Here is a 26,889-nt window from a genome sequence, read left to right as displayed (position 1 = left end):
TGTTGCAAGCCTCTTCCTGCCCCCACTCCTCTACCCACCAGCTTTAGGTTTATGGGGTCTTCACTGTGTTGTAAGTTTGGATTGCATAGCCACGTGCCTGCATTTTCAACGGGCAGTTTGGACATCAAGAAGAGAGCCAAGCATATCTTGAAGGGGTATCCTTAAGGGCATTTCAGTTCAGGGCGAGAGAACACATCTAAGTTGGCAGATATCAAACAGCTTGATGCTGGTAACTGCCAGCACATCCTCCAAAGAACCAAGCAATTTGTAACATGAAGAGGATTGTGAGAATTCTGTGTTAAGTAAAGCCCAGACACTTCACAGAATTACACTCCCTGTAATCTTGATTGGGAGACTCGGCAGTCAAACCAGATTGAAATGAGACTAAATGTGTAGTGTAGGCATTCCCCTAGCCAGAAGCTTGAGGGATAATATGGAGAAAAACACACACGTTTCTTTCTACTGGATTTTCATGGATGCGAGATGACCGTGCCTCTAATAGAATAATCTTGCGGCAAACTGTACAAGTGTTGCTTTCCACTCTTGGCCAGCTACAAAGTATACCTGCAAGAGTGTTCCTTTCGTCTTTGCTGCAGAGTTCTTAAGTTTACTTCTTCTCAGTGAAGAAGAAACTAACAGATTATATTAAGCAGTACAGATGGCTGTATTCTATGACCCTGTGCCCCCTGGACACAGCGCTCCATGGAGAGTTCATTAGATTTTAATAAGTGCACTGCTCTTAAGAGCAGCAGGTGATTTTCCTTGGGCTTCTGCAGTACTGAAGAGCAGAACAACATTTCTCAAGTGCCTTTCACTAACAAAAAGATGGCCACCGGCTACAGCAAGTAATTAGGAATCCAGGTCTTTTATCAGAAATACCTATTCTTATTAAAATCTAGTTTAGTCTTCTGCAGTTGGTGCCGCTAAGATGTGTTGGATTACAATTCCCATCATTTGCCTTGCTGGCTGCAGTGGGTAGAAATTGTCCAACATATCTAAAGGACACCAGCTTAGGGAAGGCTGGGCTAGTTAATATCGGCAGGTGGAGAATCGCATGTGATTATCTCTGCGTCTCTGTATAAGCGTGCAGTTATCCTTTTTTGTATTTCTGTTAGCAAGGAAAAGGGTCGCATAAGAGTGCTTGAATTATGGTCTGCACTAATGAGCATTTCCCTGAAAATTAATTATACTGTGGAAGAAAAACCCCTTTGTGAACATAGATGCCAAAGCAGCAGTACGCGTGCATTATGAACAATGAATCCTAATGTTATCCTTCTGTAAACACTGATTAATATGTCGTGCTGATGCAACAAGGTATTAATACTGTGTGTAGAGCTGCAGTATTTTAAATAGCTGTACTAACTCTTCTCTAATTTGCACCCTCAGAATTTTCTCTTCATATAGGTATTCTGTGGCAAAGAGTACTTGGCCTGCCCTTGAGTCCCCAACATACGTCTTTTTCCAGAAATGTTGTTCTGACCCACTTGCTTGTGCTGTGAAACAGTGCTTATTGCTGGTGTATAAAAATTGCAGAATTAGCTATTTAAACACCAACTCAGTGAGAGAACCAGGCTTAATGAATAGTAAGTAAACCAGCCCTAATGAAAGCTGGTACAAAGTCCCTCAGGATTTTGTTCAAAGGCAAATGAAGGTTATTTCCTAAAGCCGTAAGGCATGCTTGGCTGTTGAACAACTGTTCTTGTACTAATGATAAACACGAGGTTGGCATTCCTTAGCACTCAAGGTTCCTGTCCTGTACCATAAAAACACAAAGTGCTTCAAGGAACTTCCTCCCTTTGTAGCCCTTTTTTGGTGGGGTGGGGTGGATTGGGGAGGAGATTACAGGTCTTCTCTGTAACAAAAGCTCATTTGTGTTTTGTATCTTTTTTGCATTTTCTTTGATTCACTTCACTCTGAAAGGTCACACTTGGTGGCAACATTTGAAAGGCAAAATGGCATGTTATGGGAGACATGGAAACAACACCAAAACTGGCATCCTTGCAAGATGCTCCTGCCCAAATCCTCTAGTATAAACTATCCCTTCACCATCTTTCCTTTGGTAACATTCATACAAAATGCTGGCCATGGTCAAAAAAGAGTCACCAAGAAGCATTATATGCGATTGACTTTGGAGTTGTTTTGGGGGGATCAAAGCCAAACAAAACTACAAAGCAAACTAGCAGTGTCTTCCTGATTTATGGCTTGCCCTGTCAAAATAGAAAATAATTTCTGTCTATTTCCTTTTTGGTTGACAGGTTAGCAGGTGCAGTGTGATTAAGTGTCAGTATTAATATGGCTTGTATCTCTTCTGTTGCTGCTGCTCTTGCCAGAGAAAGACATCCAGTTTGTTTTCCCTTTTATTGACAGACTGTAGGGCAGCTTTGATGCAGCTAGCGTATAGGTAACCCTCTCTTTTCTTTTCCTAATTTAAGCATCTAGGGCAGCCATAATGTACAAAATCCCAATGGCTTTGTGAGATATATACATCCCTTATGGGTTGTTTGGGGGCAGCATATAAATGTACTCTCGGTATGTGGATGCACAGCTCACAAAATGTCATACAGGTGTGCTGGTAATGACTAAGTTCCTCAGAACAGGTTGCAACTAATATTAAGTTCCATTGCTTCACTGGGACTGGATTGAAACTAGGGGGTTGTATCCACAGGCTCTGTTCTTCTAGAGGAAGCTCCTTCCATCAAAGGAAAGGATCACTTGTGTGCACTCTGTGGAGCTCACTTGGTGACGGGAATACATCTGTTGTACCCACACTTCTGTAGGTAGGCGTAAGAGCTTAAAGATATGAATACAGTTACTTGAACAGAATATTTCAAGTGCACCTTTGTTTTCAGAACTATGAAAGGGATTCACAGTGCACAGGGACAAAACACAAAAACTCAGTATCTGAGTTACACAATCAAGGGCTAAACCAGGCTTGATCTCAGGAGATCTGTAACAGAAACGTCAGTGTTCATTCATTTGTATTTGATGGCGGTGCTGGTGGTGGTGGTGATGTAAAAGCCATTCAAACTAGAGTTGGCAAGAGAGATTTTGACCTACCCGTACTGAATGTAAGTAAACTTCACAGTGACTATGAAGGTCTCTAGAAGAGGGATGGAACACTCAGCCTTTTCTCCCACAGCATGCTGAATTTTTTGCTGGACAAGGAAGGTGTTTTGTCCTTCTACCCAGTGTAGAAACTAAATGGGCTTTTGGGGAAGGGATGGACCACCTAGCCATTCCCTTAGCAGCCCACTTTTTTCAGCACTATGTAGAGAATTGAAGAAGCTGTCTCCACCTAGCTTGAAAACCAGTGAACTGCTGATGGAAATGCAGAGCATTTCATCCTTTCTTCAGCACCCACTGCATCCCCAGCCTCCTGCAGATCTACCAAAGCAAGACCATGTGCTGGTGGCATGGAAGCCTTGAGGGAAATGGTTAAACTGTGTGTCCTGCCCTTCTCAGCTGCCTACACCTGTTAAAGAGCAAAGCAAGAGATCTGATCATGGTTCTGCTCCCTGTGTCGGCTTTGGCCCTTTCTTTATCTCAGATAGTTGTCCAAGAGCAGTGTGATGGCACTAATAAAGATACGAGTTGGTAGTGAGCACTTAATGCTGTGGAGAATCCATGGAGAAGCTAAAAAAAAGCTTTTTCTTCTTCTTTTCCTTCCTTCCTTTTAAAATTTTGAACAGTTGTTATTACTGAATGTTTTAATTGTATTTTATATGATTATTTAACTGTTGTAAGCTGTCCTGAGGCTGTGCAAAGGACGGGATAGAAATGTTTTAAATAAATGAATAAAATAAAGAAGGCATGTACTATGGCTCCTTGAACAAGGAGCGTTTGGCAGATCTGTCCTGCATGCCTCCACTTTTATTCACAGCCTCCATGCCCTGAATTTTGCTCTTTTCCCCTTAACTGTAAACTACATGCCTCAGAATTGCACCCTTTGCTGCTATGGTTTGTTCTACACATGGGCCTAAAGATGATAACAGTTGCTTAGTTCTGCACTTCAGCCTATTTCCCCTCTTCTCCGCCTCTTCCCCTACCTTTAAGGTATCACCTTAAACTGATTTGGCCTTTTTGCCCCCTTTCAACTCTCCTATTCTGTGATTTGCCAAGTAGCAAGCTTCTTACTTCTGAGTAAATATGTTTAAGACCAAGCTCTCTGCATTCTCAAGCACAGGTTTAAAATGGGTGGCACTGAATTAGGAAGTAAAATGTGTAGATTCTGCATTGCTTTGCACAGAAATGATGGATTTTAGCTGCTTTTTCCTATTCCAAAATGAGAGGGGGATGCGGGAATATGCTCAATAGATGGAAAAAAATGCATTGGGTCAGGACACTTGATGTAGTCAGAGTCTGTAGCTGCCTCTGCACATTATCAAGCTTGAAAGGCCTTTAAAGAGTTTTAAGAGAGATGTGATAGCTCTGAGTGTGATGGGTGACTGGGCACATTTCCCTTCAGAGCCGCACAGAAACGGCTGACACGGGTGGTTTTGCTCCTTTTTTCCCCTTGGATCAGCTCTTCTTGGCTGGCTTGTTTTCATGTGCTGCTGTTGCCACCTTCTGGAAATCAGGGAAGGAAGCCTCCGTTCCCTGCCATTCTCACCACCTTGGAATTGTGGGGTGGGGGTGGGGGTGGAATCATCTCTCTGTTGGCCGCTTGCTGCAGAAATACACTTACCCCTTGATCAAAAGCCAGGGATGTGATGACATGTGCCAAACCTCATTAAGTGATTATTTTTCATCAGCCCTAACTGTGGTTGATAATGGCCAAATTTTCTCTTAACCATCAGTTCCTGATCTGCTCGAGAAAGCTGGGTTACCTGCAGTTAACATCAGTGTTGATGTTAAGGTAGTTTGTGGGTGGTGATTTGTGCTGGGGACCATAACATGCTGGACCTGCGGTCCCCTGGAAGTCTAAGAGGTCCCACTGACTTACTCCCAGGTGCACGTCTGTCAGTTTGCAGCCTTGGCCATGGTTAAGACATTCGAGGACATTTTGTCACTAACCCACGTGCATATCTTTAGAATGCAAGGGATTTTTAAGACTAGCTTTTCAAGTCTTCGAGGAATGTTTTCTTGCCATAAATCAGCATATGAACTTTGGATACCTACCAGCAAATAGAGGCAGAAGGATTTAGGAGTAATAAAAGCCAGACTTCCCATGGATCTAGGTGCTACAGATAGCTTATCAGAGAAAGCTAAATGCAGGCTCTGCAGTAGCAGAGTATTTGTTGACTCAGCTGTGCTCCTGTTGAAACAACAGTGGTTTTACAGTGGACTTCTCTGGTAAAGGTTAGCCAGTGATATCTGCTGAAATCCCACTTCATGTTGAACTTTCCTCTCTCTTCTTGTAAAAGGCTCCCTCCCTCCTGTACAATCAAAAATGCACATAGAACCTTTTTTATATCCTTGCGTACATTCAAAGATTGTGTCGTGGGCAGCATATAATCCTAGAGACAGAGACTCACAGAGCACTTGCCGCTTTTGTGATGTTTGGGTGGAGCAGGGTTTGCCTTACGGATAGGTTTGCTGCCGGACAAAGCTCTGAGTGTGGCCAGTTTAGATCAAACTGGAGACATGCCTGTTTGATCTGATGTGATTTGAGAAATGCGGACACTTAGTTCCTGTGAACAGGCTCAGCTCTTGACAATCGGGCACAGCTAGTGACAGATTATGATTTCTGCCACAGAAGCAGGTAGCATTGAGGTCTGCATGAAGTCGGGCTTGCCTTGCATTTTAATATAAATGAAAGAGATACTTGTATGAGGCTCAAGACATTACCAGTTCAATATGTGCCATAGGCCACTGTGGGAGGTACAGGAAATTCAGACAGCAAGGAGTGAGTCTCTTGTGAAAGCACCTGATGGAAGATGCTAGTGGGCTATTAGGTCAGATTTTATGCTCCAAAACAGCCAGGTTGACACTCCCCAAATGTGTTAGACTACAGCACCCATCCTCACCATCTGGCACCCGCCAGGCTGATGTTGTGGTACAATGTATTTGGAAGGTGCCTGGCTGGGGAAGGCAGCCCAGAAACAAGATGCTTTCCTTTATCTAAAGCAGGAGTAGCTTTGGTAATCTCTATCTAAAGCATGGTCCACGTGCTTTGGTAGTTCTGGAACCACATATTTTCTACGAGCTGATTTTACCTGCCTTTGCTAATGGCCTTACCCAATGTCATCCAGTGGCAAAATATTTCCTGACCAATTTGTTATCAAGCCATGAAAGACAGCTGCTTGAAAACATAGTAAGAAATGTATATTCTTTAGGGTTTGTGTGAGTTGTTGTGGTGTGTGCCCCGCTCAAGGAGTTCTGCTTTTACCACTTGGCATCTTCCTTTGCCCACGACATGTGCAGCAATATCCATCCTGTGCAGTTACAACCATCATGGGAAGAGCTTTCACTCAGGTGTTGCCCTGCTGTCTGAATCCTCTCTTAGAGTATTTTTTTTCCTCCCTGCATGATGGATTTCAGCACAGATTTCAGCCTGGCATTCTTCCTCTATTCTGCTGGATCCCACAGCTGGCCTTCTACAAAGCCATACTATAGGATGCCCCACAGTTGTGTTACGATGCCATTCTCAGCATCCCCTAGATAGTGCCTTTCCCAGCCTGCTGCCCTCCAGATGTTGGACTGCAGTTCCCAGCATTGCCCAGCCAGTATCCCTCAGAAATAAATGCAAGGCAGCTAACAGTAGAATTGAATTGTGTGTGGACACCTGTGAAAGACACCATGGTGCAGCTAGCCTTGCAAAGGTATAATACTCTCATAACAGAAATGGGTTACCTGCAGATTCCCTCCCAGGAAGCCCCATGAACTGTGTGCAGCAGGAGGAGTGCTTGTTGCAGGTGTCTTGTCCTCTGCCTTGTGTATGTGAGCATGTTCTTCCCACTGCTGTTTTAAGCAGTAGCTGAAATCTATGTGTTTTCTCCTTCAAAGGGTCAGCAGAGTGACTGGAATAAAGCAAGGGTTTGATGTCATTCCTCACCCTTACCCCACCCAGTACCGTGATATTTCTTCAGCCTGATAACAAATTAAGTGAAATGCTCTACGTTTGACAGAGGAGATAACATCAAACACCTTGTATCTTTGTAACCACATGCATGCCTGAACAATCAAGGCTCTAACTAGGCACTGAATTGGTTGTGGAGGAATTGTGGCTGCCTGCATAACCACTGGTACAAAAGTGTGCCTTAAACAGGCCAATTCTCTACCCTTATAAACTGCATAAGAAAAGCTGAAGTCTACAACCTGTATGCAAATCAGCCTGTTTCTCACCATGAATAAGAAATGTGTAGACAAAGAGACAGGATGGGTTGTGAGTGCACAGAGAAATCTGTGGTGGGAACCCAGATGATTTCTTTCATTGGTTTATTTTTGTGCTACTATTCAACAAGATAGTGCCCAAAGATGCTCACAACACATCAGGTGAACAGCAACAGTGAGCATTTTCTAAGAGATAGAATTAGCATTTTCTAATTAGATAGAATTACTAACATGGAAGAGGACTTACAGACTTGAATGCAAGAAGCTAAAAATGGAAAACAGAACCAAAAGTGTCTTACTGGTTCAAAAATGCTGCAAGAAAGGTCTTTACTTGATTTAAGAGTTGTGACTTGGCCAAAAAACAAACAAACAAACCCTTATCCCACTGTCATGTTGGACCCCACCTTCTTTTTACGTGTGGTTGAGGGTGCAGATCCCCAGGCATCCACATAGCACACTGTCAAGTCATTATCCTTTTTGGAGGCAGAAATGCTTTCTTAAGTGAATATGGGTCCTTCATAATCGAGGTCGACAAGTAGGATTCAGTCAGGTGGCATGTGAGCATCGATAGCTGTGAATTGCATAATTGTGTACCACTGGAGAAGCAGACATACCACGCAGAGTTGGGCGGCAGAAATGCTAGAGGTGCCCTTTAAACCATTTGGCCTTTGCAAGAAAGGGGAGCCCAGATAGATTCAGGTTTCTGGGGCTATATATGGATTACACACCCTCTGAACCAGGGGTGTTGAACCTCTTTCAGCCCCAAGAGTGAGCTGGATTTGAACTTCTCTGGACTTAGAGAAACTCTGTCCATACATATAAAAACTTGCTTACAACTAAGGGTGAGCAGAGTATATAATATATGCATTCCAATTTATTGTTAGTAATCTATAATTCCCCATCACTCTGTACAATCATTTCCTTTCCCTTTTTGGATATCCAGTACTGGCTGAACACTTGTGCGGGGAGGCAGGGGCTGGACAGGCTATTGCTTTTTCCATGTTCTTGGTCAGTGTAACCAAATATGTATTACACTGACGTTATTGGCACCTCCCGGGTGGTTCCATATGGACCTGTGGCCCAGTTGGAGCCCAACTAGAGAACAGCCTTCAGGGTAGTGGCCCCATTTCTGAGAATTCCCTGCCTCTGGAGGTCAGGAAGGTGTTGGTGCAATGTTGCATTCAGGGCCTCTGGAAAACCCTTTCCTTTCAAGAAACTTTCCTGCACTTGCCAGCCACACCCTTTAATTGGTTCTGTGTTTACATATTTTATTCTTTTATTTGTTTTCTTGTATTTTGTTCACAGCTCTGAAATCCCTATGCCCAGAATATGGATCGTATATATATAAATCTTTTAAATAGTAATATATTGTTGACTTTTATGACTGGATATAATAAAAATTGGTTGTAATGTGGGGAGAGACAGGGAAGAGGAGACTGGGGAATAGTTTATTTATATAAATGAAGGAAATCCTTCAGTAAAATCTTGTTGATTTGTTGCTAATAGTAAACCTTGCAACTCATAATATGAACAATTACAAATTTCAACCTAGAGCCAGTAAGTCAGTGCATAACATCAGTTAATCTCAGAAGAACCGATATGTCACTCTACAAATAAACCTACCAAATCCAGTATCTTAAATACAATCAAAAGAAAGGGTAAAGCCTGATGCAGAAATCAATTCATATAATGCTAAGTAGATCTCTAGAATGGAGGTCCCCCATACATTCGCCCCCCCCCACACACACACACGCTTATTGTATACACATAGACACAGACTAAAAATCCCTAATTCCAATAGCTTTCTAGGCTGAAAGAGCTAAAAAATTGTGAATATGGTGCTGCCAGTTTGCAAATTGGTCCAAATTTTCTTATGACAAAAAAGTTCAAATGATAGGGCACTGCAGCAAGTCTTAGTTTTCCTGTTGTTTTTCCTTTCAGCTTAAAAATGTATTTAACATGACCGCAAAAGAAGGAAGAAAAAAAACTGTTAGCGCCCTGGTGGCTGTTGGGAATGGAAACGGACTTGCTGGTAAGTAAATTTGCCCCAGAGAAGCAGGACTAAAATCAGAACAGTGGGAAGCCAGGCTTTGGCTAAACATCAGGTGAAACATCCTAACAGCAAGAACTGTTTCATGGTGAAACAGACTGCCTTGGGACATGGTGGGTGTCCCTTTGCTGGGAGGACGTTAAGCAAAGGCTGGACAACCGCCTGTGAGGAATGCAATAACAAGATTCCTTCATTTGAGAAGGGGGTAGCCTAGATCACGAGTGGGCAGAACATACCTCTCCAGATGGTTTGGACTTCGGCTCCATAAGCCCCTACAGGCATGGCCAGTTGAGGAATGCTAGAAGCTGAAGTCCAAAACATCTGGTGAGCTAGATGGCCTCTGAGGCCCTCCAAAATTATGTGATTCTTCAAATACTTATCCTCAGGAAGCAGTTTGATGCAGATTTGTCACCTTAATACAATGCTGGTGTATTGTCACAACATTTGTCTGTAATATGGGAATAATAGAGTTAGCCAACAGCTACGGATTCAATATCTGCTAAATGCTTACACACAAGGGATGCCTGTCTTGTGTTCGTACTTAGAAGGCCCTGACTCCTCCATTCTGTTTCTCTAGGCTGTGCTGGTCTTCCACACTGGCATATGTGATTCTGCTCTTGTTTTCAGTGCTTGAACAAGCCATTAGCTCACTTTCACTGCCCCTATTAGCTCAACTTTCCACCTGTGGAAGGGCTGATAATGGGGAAAGTGGGTTGGAGGCAGGAAATGTGCACTTGCAGAGCAGTGTGTACAGAAAAGTCATGGAGACCCGGCTAATGCTGACTGGCTTTGGCCCTGTTTTTTACTGGGTGTGTATATATAGGCTTTAACAGTCATTTAAATGGGTTAAGTATCCTATGTCAGTCATAGTTTAACAACATTAAATAGATGCATGTTCCAGATTTTTTAAATGACCTCTTGCCATTCCGCAGCATGAGACCCTCCAGGGGAGTTGGACTGCAACTCCCAGCATCCTCTCCAGCCAGCTGGGAGATGTAGTCCAAGCTGGCTAAAGGACATCTAGGGAGAGCTGACTATAACTGTGTGCAAGCTACTGTACAGCAGCAGTGTGGCCCAAAGGCCATAGAAGGGTCTGCTTTTTAAGACCCTTCTAACACAGGCATGTGCTGAGAGGGGGACAGAAATGGACTCTCTTGATCGGCTTTCACTGTGACTGTGCCGCTCTGGTGGACACTGTTAAAGAATAGCTAATCCGGTTAGGTGCTCTTAAGCGTGCTGCATGCTTGTTTTTCCAGGAATGCCACTTTTTCCAGGAATTCTTGAGCTGTTCCTGTTGTGTTTTTGTTCCTGTGCTTCTCTCGCCGTCTGACCGTAGTCCTTTGTGTTTTCTCTTGCCCAGTTTCAGTCTGTATTGACCATAGCAGCTAAGCGGGTCATCTTTTCTCTTGTCATCCATGTTTCAAGTTATTTTACATGTCGTTCACCCAAGGGCCAGAAGTATGAGATTCTCTATAAGGCTACAAGTAGAAAGAAGACATATCTTTGCCTAAAGCTGGGAAAGACCAAAGGAGTGGACTAAGAGAGATACATTTGCCCTAGTAGCAAGACTGATTTCCATCCTTTAAACTTGGGAGGACATTTCGGCCTTTGGAGCACATAAAGTTTGACTAGTCCTGTTTCAAAGATTTGCTGATAAGGGGGCTATTTCTCCACTGTCAGCAGTTTACTTGGAAATATTCTTAAGTTATCAAGGACAAGCACATCTCTTGCAGCTGGAATGTAAATCAGCTTCCTGAGCTCAGTGTCAAACACCAGCTCTTCTTCCGAGTAAAAATCAAATACACTTGCTCCACTTTAAACAAGCCAGAAGGCCGACGCCATAAGCTGGATTTTCAAGGCACGCTTTCATAGAGGTTCCTTTGCCATTAATTGCTCTGTGGTAGCCAGTGGCAGTGTATTAGATGCAAATAAGGCCTTGTGGCATTTAGACTTTCTCTGCACTTTCTCTAAGTGGTCCTTAAATTAAGAAAAGTGCACTTTTAGTAAGGTTTTCTTATTTCAACTGAAAACTGGTGAGTCTTTCCATGGAAGGACAGGAGAGGTGAAGGATTTCACATGTGCCTTCTAATTCCTTCAGGTTCATCCCCAGCTGATCATAGTTGGAGCATCACTGGGGGAAACCAAACTGACTATTGAAGAACACCTCAGTACTACACTGGCAAATGGTGCAAGTGAGAGGAGCACAGAGATCCGTGGCCGGTGGTTGCTAGTTTTGTGGGTATCTGTTTGTGACTGACTGATCTGCTTGCCTCCATTAGGCTTCGCACTGGGGAAAGCAGCCGACAGGACAGTCGCCTTAAGAAAAGTATGTAGTCTGAAAAATAAACATAATCTGTTAAAATTAAAACATACATTTATAATAGTTTTGTGGTTCTCTTCTAGTAGAAGAACTTTTTTTCTTTTAACCCCCCCCCCCTTTAAAAAAGTAAATGCTGTGAAAAAAAACTGCAGGTTGCCAGCCAAGTCACTACTCAGATGTTTCAGCTATATATGTATGTATGTATGTGTGTGTATATATATAATTTATATACTGCCCATTAACCAGAACAGGCTTTCCGGGTGGTGCACAAGGTTAAAAATATACAATAATCACAATAGCCATTGTACCAATAGAAACAAACATGAATAATACTTCAGTAAAAACAGCAATAGACCCACAACAGCTGCACTCAGATTAGTCCAAAGGTAAGCAACAATAAACTACAATATAAACAAGGAGAATAAGAATTAACTATTAAAATGTTGGGCAAATAAAACATATAAAATTTTGTTTTTCAAAATCATAATTGCCTTCCACTCTCTCTAGGAGTTCTAGACCTGAAAAACCATTTTTCCTCCAGCTCAAATCTGATTATCCAATTACATTTCATCCACTGAAGTAATGTTAATCAAATAAGGCTAGAGGTTTGTTGTTGCCAATCTAAGCCAGGTGTTGCAAATAGTTCTCACTGGTCACATGTGGCGAGGAAAGCATTGCCTCTAGGTGACTACAGGTAGGGGACCTGTCCCAGTGGTAGAGGACATATTTTATACACAGAAGATATGAGATAAAATCCCCAACCTTTCCATGCAAGGATGGAAAGCTTTCAGCTTCAAACCCTGGAAAGCTGCTACAAATCAGTGTTGGTAAGAGGGAACTCAGTATAAGAGAGCTTTTTGTATTTCACTTAAAAAGGCCCTGCAAAATTTGTTTCTTCAGTTCCAAGTGCCTCACATTACATATGTGGGCTGGTAATCTTTCCTTAAGCATAGTTAGATGGTACTTCATAATGTCACTTTCCCCTCCTTTTAACTTACTGACTTAATTTTATTTTGGTGCAATACAAAAGTGGAAAAAATAACAAAAGGTTAATGTTTCCTCATTTTTATATATAATTTGATTTAGCTCTAAAATTGAAGTTGTATATTTATGTAACCATTTCATAATAAAAAAAAAATCCTATCCCTTACCCCGCCCCCACTTCCACCCCAGGCAAAGAACAGAGCTATGCACAATTTGCATTATATCGAAAGATACGACGATCACACAAGTAAGTATTAGAATGTTAAACTTTTTTTCAATGGGTGATACTGCTATTCTGTATATTAATATGTTTCTCTATCTTTCTAGCTATTTATCCTTCTTGATCAAAAATTTGATGAATATGAGAAATTGACCCAATTCAGACATAATGAGAAAATTGTGGTTTTGTAGTACATGAATGAGCTGCTTGTGTAATTTCCCTTTTCACTCCTACAATTAGCAGATTAGAAGCTTCTGATTTTACAGAAACCACAGTTCCCCATGGCAACCAAGTTTGGAATACTGAAGTTGTTTTAAGCTATGGGCAGGCCAGGATCAAAATGTGTTTCTGATCCTGGTTTGTTTTCAAACCATAGTTTAAACAGTTCACAGTTGCTTCATTTCAGATGTCATAGTTCGATTTTAAGTAAAAGAAGAAGCTTCTGATCTCACAGATGTGAAAAAGGAGGAAGGGAGGTTTGCAAGCCAAAACTCAGCTCAGCTCCTTTGCATAGCAGGGAACCATGTTTTCCAGTAATTTCTGAAGTGGGCCACTGGAATGCCTTGTCTCTTGTTTTATAAAAGCAGTTATCATCTCTGAGAGGGTTGGTTCATGCATACATGACTGTCTTTTCATTTTGTTTATAGCTTGCCATTCTACCATGGTGGAATTCAGTGAATCATAAATTAAACTGCACTGCAAAATAAATCTCAGAGACCAAATAAATCCTCTCTAATATGTGAAACTTATGTTAAAGCTATGCATCAATTTTGATCATCACCTGTGCAGTCTGATAGCTCAGTATTCACATTTTATGATTCGACTTACCCACATCCATTGCAATAATACTATTTTATCAGTTGCCATCTTATTAGCGCTATTTGACTGAGGGGCAGTGAGGACTTGTTTAAATTTCTGGCAATCTGTCCATTGTTATAAAGCACACCCTAAAATAATGCCTCTTGCAGGACTTTGTTTTTGGCACTTGATAGGTGCATGCTATCTTTGTGAAGCGGCACACAGTTAAAATATGTTAGAGCAAAGTTTCAGGTCAGCCTAGAGAGAGGTGAGAGCTGGTTTGTGGCACCCCATTCAGAACTCTCTGCCTACAATAATGTTCTGTCACATGCAGCCCTATCAGTTACACCTACATCCCTTGGAACCCCTCACATTTGGAGGCTTCCATCGCCTCTGCCCTGCCCTGCCGGACCCGAGTGAGCAGTGCAGGAAATGCTGCAGAGATGATCTTTGCACCCCTGTCCTTTGTCTCGTGTGCTTTCTTGAGGTGGGCTTTTAAGTCCATCTAGTATGGGCACCTGAGAAGGGTTGGATTTCTGACCCCTGCAGCACTGTCTCCAACCGTGATGGGGTTTCCTGAGCCATCCTGTGGTCTCTGATGTTTGCCCAGGAACCACAGGATTGTTGTGACACCAATAAAACACCCTGAACCATTACATTTTCCCAGGACTTTTAACCTGGTTCATTTTATGCTGTTTGTATTAGTATTTATATTGATATTCTTTTTATTGGGGTGGCTACAAACTGGAGACTTCATTTTAGTTCATTTATTTTTAAAAATATATTTATCGTTATAAATAAACTGTTTTAGCAGGTTTCTGAACAGTGCACAGTAACAAGTAAAATGCATCTATTTCCTGCTTCTAAGTACTTTCCATGTAGGAAACTTGTAATGTGTGAAAAAGACATAAGTGTGCTTGTTATGATGAAATTGGTGGGATTTCAGCATGCTTATTTTTTTTTCTAAGTGCTCCCAGTAATGATAACTCCAAGCTATGCTAAGCAAGACACAGCTTAGTTAGCACCTACTTTCTATAACACTTTCCTTTTCTTCTAGTTTATCATGATATTGCAACTACTTTCCAAAAAACCACCATCCGGATGAAGAAGCAAAATAGGGGTAAGCAAAGGATACAACTGATGTAGAATTTAGATGTGTTTTCTTCCTAATCAGTGTGATCCATGTTTTCTTCTTAGCATCGTCTTCCATGTAATGTGGAGGGGAAGTTGACTAATATTCAAATTTATTCAGTTTGGATTACACATCAGCACACATGGCTAAAAACTCCCCATTACATTTGATGGGCAGAATGCATTGAATTTTTATCAATCTGCTGCAGTTGCAAATGGGAAGAACAGAAGAGGGCCCAGCTACATCAGACCAACAGCATTCTGTTATCAAGCACAATGCCAGTCAGTGCTACCTTCCCTAGCAACTGGTATACCTTGGCTTATTGCCTCTGATACTTGAGGTAGCATATGATCATAGCTCCTGGTGCCAATAACCTTTTCCTCATGAATGTGGCCAGTCCGTTTCGAAAACCATCCACACTGATGGCCACCTCTACATCTTGTGGAAAAGACTTCCATATTTTAACTCAGCTTTCCCCAGCCTTCAGAAGCATTTGGACCTCAACTCCCAGAATTCCTATCCAGCAGGGCATTGACTGGGAATTCTGGGTCTTGCAGTCCAAATGTGTCTGGAAGGCACAAGGTTGGGGAAGTCTGTTTTTACTGATTCCTGTGTAAAGAAGTTCTTCTTTTTATCTGTGCTAAATCTCCCACCACTAAGCTTGTTGGGATGAACTTGGGTTCAGATATTAAGGAGTGGGGGAATGTGCTCCTATCTACTTTCTCTATACCATGCATAATTTCACCCATCACTGTTATGTCTCCACTTAACTTGCCTTTTCTCTAAGCTTAAATGGCCCCCAATGTTGCAGCCTTTCCTCCTAGAGCAGTTGCTTCAGGCCCTTGATCACTTAAAACCAGTATGCTTATTTAGGTGTAGTGACCAGAAGTATATACAATATTTTAAGTATCACCATAGATTTGCATAAGTGGAATGATAGATGAGGCACTGGATTGTGGAATAGCGTAGATTTCATCATTACTGGCATTATTGCTGATAACACAGGTATTGTTCAGTAGGCTAAGCACTCCATGCAGGGAACTGCAGTTCATCCACTGAGGTCCCTTGAACACCCAGGTAGCCCTTGCAAAAGGTCACGCAGAAGTAGGTAAGAAGGGAAGCACCAAATGCAAGAATCTGAAGAATAAAGTTCAGGAAGAGAGTCAGGCAGGTGGGTGGCCACATAGACCATAGCTATATCACACTGATTGTGAAGGTGATGGTGGTAACACACACATGCACACTCCTAACACAAGAACACAATATGCAAAATCTGACTTCTAGGAGGAGGAAGTGTCCAGAGTCGTCGTACTGAGTGTGGGAACACAAAAGAAAGCAGGATTCTAACTATAGAGTTAAACACTGAAAATGTGTCTGCACCCCTTCCTGAAACCTTAGACTCAAGAGGGGTGGTGAGCCAGATTTTCAGCAGTTGGTAGGTGAACTGCCACGTCCTTGCTCTTCCTCATAAGGATGTGGAGAGAAGAATGCCTTACGCAGAATGAGAGAACACTCAGGTTTTTCGACTGGCATAATTTATGGGAGCTGCAAAGTTTCTTGGCACAACATTTGGATTGCCTGTCAAGGGCTTTTACTTGTGAACATGGGGAACATAATGGCTGGAGAGCCATCTGAGAGGGATGGTTTAATTCAGTGTTCTGCATTTAGTAGACCTTCTTGGTCCCTCCCAACTATACTGTTATATAACACTGCCTGCCTTCACGGTTGAGCGCAATGAGAGCTTGCAATCCTGAGCTGTACTTGGAAAGGTTAGGATGTAAGAGAAAGTGCAAGCCTTTTTCTTTCCAGAGTATTATACTGATTTTTTTCCTGTGGAATTGCCATCTATTACTTCTTAAATGAAAATATTTTACTAAGGCTTTTACTTAGAATGAAACAGATCTCTTAAGTTACCCAACGAAGAAGACTTGCTTCATGTAACTCAGGCCTATAAATCTTTTAAAAACCTAAGTGCAATTTAATGCATTTTTATTAAAAAGCCATTAAGGCAGCTCTTCAAGATTATTCCCATCTGCAGTGCAAGCTTGGTGCTCAGCAAATGGAGAAAAGGGAATCTATTAGCAGGCCAAGGGTTCTCCCCAACCCTTGCCCATAATTGAAAAGCAAGTGATTGCCATCTCAGGCCATTTGTTCTGCCATTTTGAGAAAGTATCGATTTCATGCTTGGAGATGGGATCGGATTTTCAACATAATTATGTCAGACTGATCCCTGTAAAGGCTATTTATCAAGCGTTTCCTTTGGTAGCAGCCCCAAATATGCCATTTTGGAAGAACTGTTTTTCCACCTTGACTCCAACCCTGAATTTCTGTAGGTTATTTCTAACAGGTGGATGTCGTTGTGTTTACATGGGAAACCATCCTCCGCTGCCCCAGATTTCTTTGGAATGTGAACTGAGTGAAAATGTTACTCTCAGTCAGAGAGAGACGTGTGGCTAGAGGCGACACACAGATTTTTTTCCCACGCTGCTGGAGTTGTGTCTAGGGAATGGTAACCTCAAGTGCATGTGGGCCATTTTGGGCAGAAAGAGGCCTCTCTGCTTTGGGGGGCCTTTCCTAGCCCAGGGCAAGGTCTGCACCACCCCAGAGCTGGGTCTGTGCCTTCCTCCAAGGGCTGCTCAATGCAGTTGACATCTGCGTGTCACGACCATGGATCTGCGCAGCCTTCAGCCATTTCAAGAGGCTTCAGCAGTCGCTTAGCTTGCACCCCAGCTCATGTTAACCCTTTTGTCCCCGATGGTTTTGCCATGCCATGGCAAATATGGGCCGAGGTGAGCACTGGTGGGAGGTTCAGTGGCATTATTTGGGAAGAGTGCTGACCGAAGCATCCATGACCCGGGGTGGGCGTGTGGGTGGCCTGCAAAATCACGTGGCAGGGTGCAGTACTCTTCCCACAAGGACTGCTCCTGCGGCTCCTCTCGGTCCATGTCTGTTTTCTGCTGCCACCAAACAAGCCGTCAGCATTCTGCACATGTGGAGCGGGCTCAGTACTCAAAGAGCCCTTTTTTCTTTTTGGCAAGGGCGGATGCTCCTCGACATCTTGTACTTGCGCAAATGTTGATGTTCTTCCAAGCGAGTCAGTATTGCTTACAGGTACATGGATAGTTCCATTTGAGCCATAGAGGATCCAGCACTTGGAGAACTGAGATCAACACTAATACGGACTAGGTTGTCTTGCATATTGATTTTATTTATTTATTTATGCACATATTTATAACTGCCAGAAGGCCTTCCTAGGCGGCTTACAACATATTAAACATATATATACGTTTTCAATCCCTTGGTTACATTTCTGTCCTACCCAGTAGCCAAAAGTGACTAAGTTTTTTATAATATGATAAAACAATATAAAACCTTTAGCATTCAAGCATGTAAAGAAATTGCAACAAGCTTAAAACATTGACAGTCAGATTACCAAACAGTCGTAATAGACAAAAGACCGATTGATAAAAGACTGTAAACTGATTGACAAAATTAAAAAAAAAACCCTATGCTGTCAAATGTTTGGATGTAGAAGAAAGGCTTGTTCTGATGCCAGAAAGACGATCATGTTGGTGCCAAGCAGTCTACCACCAGGAAGGCCGTTTTCCTTGTTGCCGTCCTCCAGACTCTCATGGAGGAGATCCTAAGGGGTTGTTTGTAGTGTATGGGAAAGTGTTGCAATCCTAAACTGCGTAACACTTTATCGGTCCAGACCAGTGTCTTGAATAGGGCTCAGCTACTCACAGGCAGCCAGTTCAATAGGCTAGAGCTGTTTCCATGTGCTCAGACCTTCTGGGCCCCATTATCAAGTCTGTTTTGTTTTCCATTGATGCCTCAGTAGCTGAAGGGGAAACTGACAATCACGATCAGTCGGTTGTTTTATCCTGCTTTTCCTTCAGTAATCCCAGGGCAGCTTGTGTGTATGCCCCTGCAGTCTCCCATTCACAATATTGCAGTGCCTAGCCACACATCACGTTTCACAAGGGACAAAGAGTCACTGCACTTTGTAACACGGCTGTTGCGGTGGCCTCAAAGAGGCAGGGAGGCACTGAGCTGCTTTCCTGCAAAGCAAGCCTGAAGGACCCAGGCTTGACCGCGCTCCCTGTGCACGGGGCGCTGCTCAGGTCGATTTTGCAGAGGATGAATGCTTTGAGCAAATGGTGTCTCTGCGTGGCAAAGGGAAGCAGTTCGGGGGTTTGCTTAGCAACTGAGCCGCAACCAATCCTTTCAAGACACGGCAGCCTGTTTGCGTAACAGACACGGTCCTCTCTCTCTCTCATTCTTTCAGTGCGTGCATGCACACATGCGTGCACGCACGCACACACGCACACCAAGCTCTAGAAACGCCCGTCATTCAGAACTTGTCATTTTTGCAATGATGTCATGGCAAGTCTTCTTTTTGCACTGTCAAGGCACGGTCCCTCCTAGGAGTGCCAAGGACTCCCCTTGTTCTCTCCAGCCTACTTGGAAGGGTGGGGGGAGTTTCCACCACAGCTCAGTTATTTCGAAAGGGCAGCCCTCTTTTTGATTCATTTGTGGCAGATGGCTTTGAGTGGTGCCCTTGACCAGCCATCTGCAGAACCACACTGTGGCTCTGCCACTGGTATAAAGGCAGCAGAGACGGGAGAGATGAGTGTGAGTGTTTCTTCTCCGTCCTTGGCAATCACTGGGTGGGATTTCCCACCCTTCACCAAAGTGGGGATCTTTCTGCACAGAAGAGTACCTCCCTTTGATCACTGATCTGACTCTGGAGGCACCAGGGTGCACCATCACCTTCTGCAGGACCAGAAGCAAGTTCCAGAAGCATCCATTCAGGCTGGGGCAGGCACTAAGGAAGCATAGACAAGTTCTCTCCCCGCTGCCACCCCCTCAGGTCTATTCAACTTACTCCCAGGTAGTGCATAAATCTCTGATTGTTGTCAGATCCTTTGCTGTGCAGGAAGTCTTGGTCGCTTTACAAATAATCTGGAAATTGGTTTGGTATGACCTCAGGTGCATTCCTATGCATATTTAGACAGAAGCATACCTGCTGATGTCATGGTCAGTAGTTTGAGTTTTTATACAGCAGAGCACAATTAGAAACACTTTTGTAGTGTGGGGGGCAGCATCCAATGGGACATACATCTTAGTAGCCCCCCTCTGCTTGCACAACTGGTAAAGGATTTGGCCTTGGGGAGAGGGCCTCTCCCCTGGGCAAACTGACCATTCTCCATGGGGTAGTCCCTTCCTTCACTTCCACTGCTGCCATTAAACGCTGCACCTCTTCCTCTAAAGCAATAGTCCTTGAAGCCACTGATAAAGGCCATGAGAGCTGGAGTCCAGCTACATTTGTAGCCCCCTCCCCTTGTCAAGGACTCCAATGAATGAGAATAGCAGAGCAGGCTGGAGGCCCAGGAGTTGCTCAGGGAGCTTGAGGCTGGACATGTAAACAGGAGGTGGAGTGGGTGGAGCTGGGAATGGAATCGCAAGAGTTGCAGAATTGGGACGAGGCACCAGCTGCCTCTGCATGGGGGCACATTTGGCTCCCTGCAGCAGTGGCTAAAAGATGGTTAATTTATAAATTAACCCATAACTCTCACTAATTTAAATAATAAAGCTTCTGATTTAAAAAAACACTGGGTCAGCAACTTGGTAGCCTAAGAAGCTGCCTAATAATGAGTCAAACAACACCCCCACCTGGCTTTTGGGTAGGCAACATGGTGCTTTGCAGGTGATTTGGACTATGATCCCCGGCCACGCTGGCTGGGTCAAACGGGCTTGCAAACCACAAGCTTTGAGCAGCACCAGGTTGCCTGCCCCTGATCTAGCCCAAATATTGTGGCTACGGTTGCTGCTTCTCTCCAGGATCTCAGGCAGAGATGGCTTCGCTGTCCCTTGCTTCCTTAGACACGAACGCATCCGGGTGCACCTTGGGACCTCCTGCATGCACAGCGTGGCTTCCACCACTGGCTTTTATAGAATGCCACACTGAAGACAGATGGAGGTGGCAAGCCAGAGTTTTCATCCCCCAAGGTGGACCACCACTACCCATCATAAACACACCACTCCTTCTGGAAGGTTTTCTTGCTTCTGCAGCCAGCTGCCACTTCCCCTTCTAAAGCAATCGTATTAGAGTGGCTGTAAGAGCAAAGAATGGCTTCAAGATGAGCTGGAATGCAGTAAGGGTGATTGATTGTTACTGGATGTCTTGTGATGCATCCTCAGTCGACCAGATGCCCTCGTGCAGGAGATTCATCCAGTTTTGGAACCCTTCGCAAGCTGAACCTGTTCTGTGCTTCACTGAAGACACTGATAAACAGTCTGAGATTGCAGACACCAAGTTTCATAGGCTGTTACTCCACCCTAATAGCAGTTGCTTACAGTATTTATTTCCCTAAATTGCTTTTTAACAATGATCAACTGCTTTTTCCAGGATATGGTCTTCATTGTCACCGAGCAATTATCACCCTCTGTAAACTAATTGGGATTAAAGATATGTATGCCAAAACTTCTGGAGCCAGGAATGTACGGAACCTCACCAGAGCACTCTTCCAGGGATTATCAACGCAGGTAAAAACACAGTGGATGATTTAAGACCTGTTGGTCAGGTACATAAGACTTGCTTTTACTCAGCAGTCTTCGCTTTTAGTTACTTAGCTGGTGTTTGTGTCGCCACGTGCCGTCACGTCTTCTCCAACTTACAGCGACCCTATGGATGAAAGCCTTCCAGATTGTCCTGTTCATGGCAGCCCTGCTCAGCTCTTGTAAACTCAAGGCTGTGGCTTCCTTTATGGAAGCAACCCAGTTCATGCTTGGTCTTCCTTTTCCCCTCCTGCTTTCAGACTTCCCTACCATCATGGTCTTCCCCAGTGAGTCTTGCTGTCCAGAGTATAACAGTTTTAAATACTTTATACTTTTAAATATTCTGCCAAAAGATGGGAGTCAGAGGCAGGGGAAAGGGATGTTATTTTTTTAAATGTTCACACCATAAGATAAAATGGTTTCTTGAAAGGAAGAAGAATGCAAGATCAGCGTAATATTTCCAGTCCCTTAACCTAATTTAAGGTATCATGAATGGACTGTGAGATTATGCATTTCATTAGTCCAAATTCACCCACCAAGCTTTGCTACTTACCAGGCTTTGAAATTGGTTTCTAAAGCATAATAGCAAAAACTGATTAGCATGGATCATGATTAAGTCTGCAGCCAGCCATAAAAATGATTGTGTGTGACCTACAAGAGAAATTGGGGAAGAAGACGATTTATATACATTAATATATTAAGTTTGTGCCAGACCCTAAAAAGGCAAAACAGTAGCCAGGGAGAAACTTCGCAGAGGAGTTGGAATAGTGTACTGGGGGGAAAGAGACAGGGAAGTGGGGCCACCCCACCTGTCCTGATGAAAGGCTTCCCTCTCCGCCAGCTCTTTCCCCTCCCAGGTGAAGCGTGCTCAGGCACTATTGTCCTAGTGACTACCCTCCCTCTCCCTTGATGAATAGTCCTGCAAGAACTGAGCGGGGAAATGGAGGGAGGGGAGCACTGAAAGCTGCCTTCTTCCTGGTCTGCTGGATCCAGAGGGAATTAAACCTCTTGAAATAAGTGGGGCACCAGTTAATTATGACCAGCTGAAGCTTCAGCAGTTTTGATGACCCTGCTCTTAAGCTTGATTTCCTCCAGATCCACCATACTTGTCCATTAAAGCCCAGGTATAAACAACTTCAGGAAGGATGTCGGAGACCAGTTTCACTCATAGCCACCATGGAGGGCCGCACAATCTGCAGCGTGTCAATGGGGAGGGGAGGAATCAGCCATGGGTTGCCAGAATTTAGTGGCACACCACAATAGACCATGCTGGCTGTAGAATGCAGGCTCATAGCCAATTTGGGGGCAGTTGAGTCAATTGGAGGAGCAGGTAGCCCATGAGCCATGAATTCTGGCCCAGTATTGTCTGTTCTGACTGCTAGCAACTCTCCTGCGTCTCACTTGAAATTGTCTACACATGTCATGTGCTCTACCACAGAGCTTACCTGTCTCCCCTCTCTTCCATCCTTCCTAATCCAAAAGCCATTAGAGAAGCCATAAAATAGATAGATCTTAGCCTTGATGATGTTGCCACATGGTTCTGCAAAGCTGGTGCACTGAATGGATCGCTTGCCCTCATCATCAGTATTTCTAACAGGTCTGAGAAATAAGCTAATCTTCATCTGACCTATCCAATTTGTGTTCGAAGGAATGTTGCAACAGTGGGGAAAGTACTGAACAGATTCTGCTCAAATCTGTGGCAAGTCAAATTAGCATTGAAGGGAAATTTACTGTGGGTTTGAAGAGAGTTTCTTTGACACCCAGATGGGAGTCAGGCTTCTCAATGGAACTTGGAAAACTCTTCATTTGTTAGTTTGACTGCTGGTGCAATGCTGTGAAAAGCTTCCAAAGCAGATGGAAATGAGAGGAGAATGCATTCAGTTCTAATGTTTAAAATATAGCCATTAAAACCAGTGGGGTACAGCCAAGGTTGTGTGCACAAGATACCAGAAAAAAAGATAAAAGTACACAGTTTCCTGAAATCTCAACTTTTACTTTGAAATAGCTTCTAACCCCTATGTTTGTGTGACAATAAAAATAGACTTGATTAGAAGTCATCTGGCATTGTAAAAAACCAAAACATAACACCAGGTCTGGAGTATGTGCAACAATCCAGATGTTGGATTGCAACTCCCATGTACCCCAACCAGTATAACCAGTGCTTTGAGATGATGTGAGTTGAAGTCCAACAACATCTGGAGGGTCAACCACCATTCCTCATCCCTGCAATATCGAGAGCCTTCTAAATAAGGAAATCGAGGAAGGAGTGACAACCAAGCTATTTCTGTGGAATCACAAGAATTGATAATGGTTTCTTATATCTGGTTGTTTTTTCCAGAAATTAATGGCTTCTGTCTCATTATGTGGTATTGTGCTGCTGTCACCCTAGAGTCATGAGACTTGACAAACCAAAATGCAATTATTTCGACATTTACTGTTACTGTCTGAGTTTGTAGCACCTGCCCATGTTTAATTTTACCCTTGCATCCATGTGGGTTGACAATCTGTCTGTTAAGTATTTTGTCTTCATTGTTGCAAGACATTTGACCTAAACATTTTAAAAATCTAGGATTATCAGAGTTACAGCTGATGCCTGCCATGCTTTGAGAATCCTGCACAAGTCATACTAGACCCTAAAACTTCATTTCATCAGTTTAGAGAAAGAACACGTATCTATCTTCTTGCTTATAGTAAAGCCAAGAACTGAATGTTCAATGTGGGCTTGAAGTAAGATAAAACTGGATTTCATGTGGCTTAGAACCCTCTCCCGTTTTTCCCATCAGGAAACTCACCAAGACCTAGCAGATAAGAAAAGGCTTTATGTAGTAGAATTCCGCGAGGAGTGTGGCCCCCTGCCTATCGTTGTTGCAAAGCCCCATGGGGCGGTCAGAGAAGATCCGGAGCCTGTGGATGAAGTTCCTGATGTCAAACTGGACTGGAATGAAGTGAAGATCGCACAGGGGATGAAGAAGAGTCGCTGGGCTAGCGTCAAAAGGACAATTTGGTAGCCTGGCAGCTCACCTCTTGGATGTATGATGCGAAGGAGAGCCAGCAGAGTGCCAGGGTACCCAAATGTTTTGCAAGATGGGCAAAGGGGGTGAAGGTCCTACAGGCTTCTCTTGGGGATTTCAACCATTGTAACTAGCCATTCAGAACATCTTGGCCATCTGTCTTCAGCTGACAATTCTGAATTCTGCTCTCAGTGCAGTTGGCTGATGTTGCCACAGGCCATGAAGCAGAAATGATTTTATTTTGCGAATGCCATCTACTCTGTTCCACGGGGAAAGGAATAACTTGAGAAACTGTCCAACCATGTGGCAGAAATAAAGCTGTAATCAATTGTTCTCATGTTTGAAACGGCTTCTTACTATCGCCAAGAAATGGGTAGTTTGGCACAGTGACTTGAGTTAGCACTTGACCAAGTTAGCACTTGGGCAGGAAGGTATGATAAGCATATTTTCTGTGCAATGAAGGAAACCATGTATGACTATAACCACAGGAGACAGTGGGCAGGAATTCTGGCAGTGCCAAAACACTTGGGGAAGCCCCCATATGGGAAGGCCATGCGCAGTGGCAGAAGGCATTCTCACGGTTTCTGGTTTCTGCAATTTGAACAGCTCACATGGAGCTGGAGTCCAAAAAACCCTGAAATAGGTAACATCAGGTTAGCTGGGTCAAGCACCTTGACCTGGTATCAAACTGCTTTGTATGTGTTGCCAATTCAAGTGGCCTCAGCAGGCAGTTGAAGGTGTGCATTCCCAGGTCCCTTGCAACCACGTCAACACTGGGTGCAGCCTGCCTTGCCTAAAGCAATGGGACCCTTCTGGCACACTTTCCTGTCTGTGTTCCAAGAGTGCAGCTAATCCAAATGGTGCTTCTGAGATTATAAGCCCAGCCATGTCATGGCAAACTTTCCTGGACTGTCCCTTAAAAACCAGCACCCAGACCATTGTTGAGTGGCTGGCCAAACTTCCATAGAGGTGCAGCCGGTTTAAGAGAGTGTGCAGAGGGGAATGTATATATTGGAAGAAGATAAAGTGAGAGGAGGAGACTCTGTGACTCGAAACAAAAGTTTGCTGCTTTCTGCAAACATGCAAGAGAGATGCAGAATACTTTCAGTGCTATAGTGCCCTTAAGAAGTGCTTAAGAGAAATAATTTCTGCCTTGCTCTACAGATGACATTTCTGTTCCCCATAACTTTAGTTACATTGTCTAGTGTATAACACAAAAATGAGATATATGTGTAAAGTTAGCTTCAAAATGAGATTCAAGAAATATACGCAGCAGGATGCTGAAATTTCAATCTACTTGTCTGCACAATCTCCCCAAGTTCAACCTTATTGATGCAGAAGAACCCTGATGCTTTTAACAGCCTCATATTGTTCCCTGAAGGAATTTCAAATACTCCGTTAGCTTTTTAGTACAACGAAATTATGGCTCCCATTGTGTGGCCACTTGGGATCAGCAAATTTTTTAAAACTGCAATAAAAAGACATTTTCTGATTAAGAAGATGCACTGAGAGCATGCTCAGGAGATGAAAAATAGTTCCATGTCAGCTGCTGCCATTTTAGTGTTTTAATACCTAATATTACAACATACTTGTTTCAAATCTATTTGCAAAATTACTTAATATGTTAAAAGCCGTATCTCAAGCCTGGCACACCATAGTGTGTCCAAGGAAAAGAGCCCAGGAGAAGTGCAGGCGCATGATGGTGGAGGCGGGATTCCCAGTGGCTGGAGCCAGAAAGGGTGCCACTCTTCCTAGCTCTGAGTACCCTTTTGTTCTTTCCAATGTGTGAGCGATTTACGGAAAAGGCCCATAGTGCAGTGGCAGAGTGCATAGATTTCAGGCAGAAAACTCCAAGGGCAGTTCCCAGCATGTACGGTAACCATCATGCATGTTTAGTATAGAAAGGAGCTGCTAGTCATAGCAAGGCTATACTGTTGAATTTGGTCCAAGATCACATGAGAAACCAACGAAAGAAGCTCAGTCTGCACGGTAACAAAGTTGGAGATGGCTTAGTAGTCCTTTGGCCAAGCCAGATTTATAGCTGCCACAGCCCCTGATATTTATTTATTTAAAATGTTTCTATGTTGTCCATTACTAAAAAGTCTGGACGGCTTACAGGGAACAGAAAACCAAGAACAAAACCATAACACACAGCATACCGCATCCAAAATAGTAGTAAAAACAAGGCTAAAACCAATTAATTGTTAAAATACCAGGAGAATAAAAAGGTCTTCACCTGACACCAAAAAGAATAGAGCGACGACACCAGAGGAACCGAACTTCCCTGAGGAGCGTGTTCCACAGTCAGGGCACCACCACTGAAAAGGCCCCTCTCTGAGTAACTACCCTCCTAATTTCCTTCAAAGAGGGTTCCCAGAGAAGGGCCTCTGCCTCCGATCTCAGGGGGCAGACCGGCACATGGGGAAGAAGGCACTCCTCCAGGTATCCAGGACCCAAGCCATTTAGGGCCTTATAGGTTATTACTAACACCTTAAATTGGGCCTGACCTTCAATTGGCAGCCAGTATAAGTGATATAGGAC

The 26,889-nt window shown here is 43.5% G+C and overlaps 1 protein-coding gene across 3 annotated transcripts in view; it reads left to right on the top strand.

The window, feature by feature from the left end:
• Nucleotides 1-24,681, top strand: part of MRPS5 (mitochondrial ribosomal protein S5) — a 48,905-nt gene extending 24,224 nt beyond the window's left edge. For all 3 annotated transcript variants that reach the window (XM_044428671.1, XM_044428673.1, XM_044428672.1), the window contains exons 6-11: nucleotides 9,214-9,304; nucleotides 11,602-11,648; nucleotides 12,816-12,873; nucleotides 14,702-14,764; nucleotides 21,189-21,325; nucleotides 24,121-24,681. In XM_044428671.1, coding sequence (XP_044284606.1) covers nucleotides 9,214-9,304; nucleotides 11,602-11,648; nucleotides 12,816-12,873; nucleotides 14,702-14,764; nucleotides 21,189-21,325; nucleotides 24,121-24,345 — 621 coding nt within the window. In that variant the 3' untranslated portion in view covers nucleotides 24,346-24,681. The remainder of the gene's footprint in view (nucleotides 1-9,213; nucleotides 9,305-11,601; nucleotides 11,649-12,815; nucleotides 12,874-14,701; nucleotides 14,765-21,188; nucleotides 21,326-24,120) is intronic.
• Nucleotides 24,682-26,889: the final 2,208 nt, after the last annotated feature.

This window comes from Varanus komodoensis, unplaced genomic scaffold (assembly GCF_004798865.1).
Source record: "Varanus komodoensis strain SLA01 unplaced genomic scaffold, ASM479886v1 scaffold2, whole genome shotgun sequence".
In the NCBI taxonomy this organism is placed as follows: Eukaryota; Metazoa; Chordata; class Lepidosauria; order Squamata; family Varanidae; genus Varanus; species Varanus komodoensis.
Note: the sequence above shows the minus strand (reverse complement) of the source record. Positions and strands in the feature narration are given on the sequence as shown.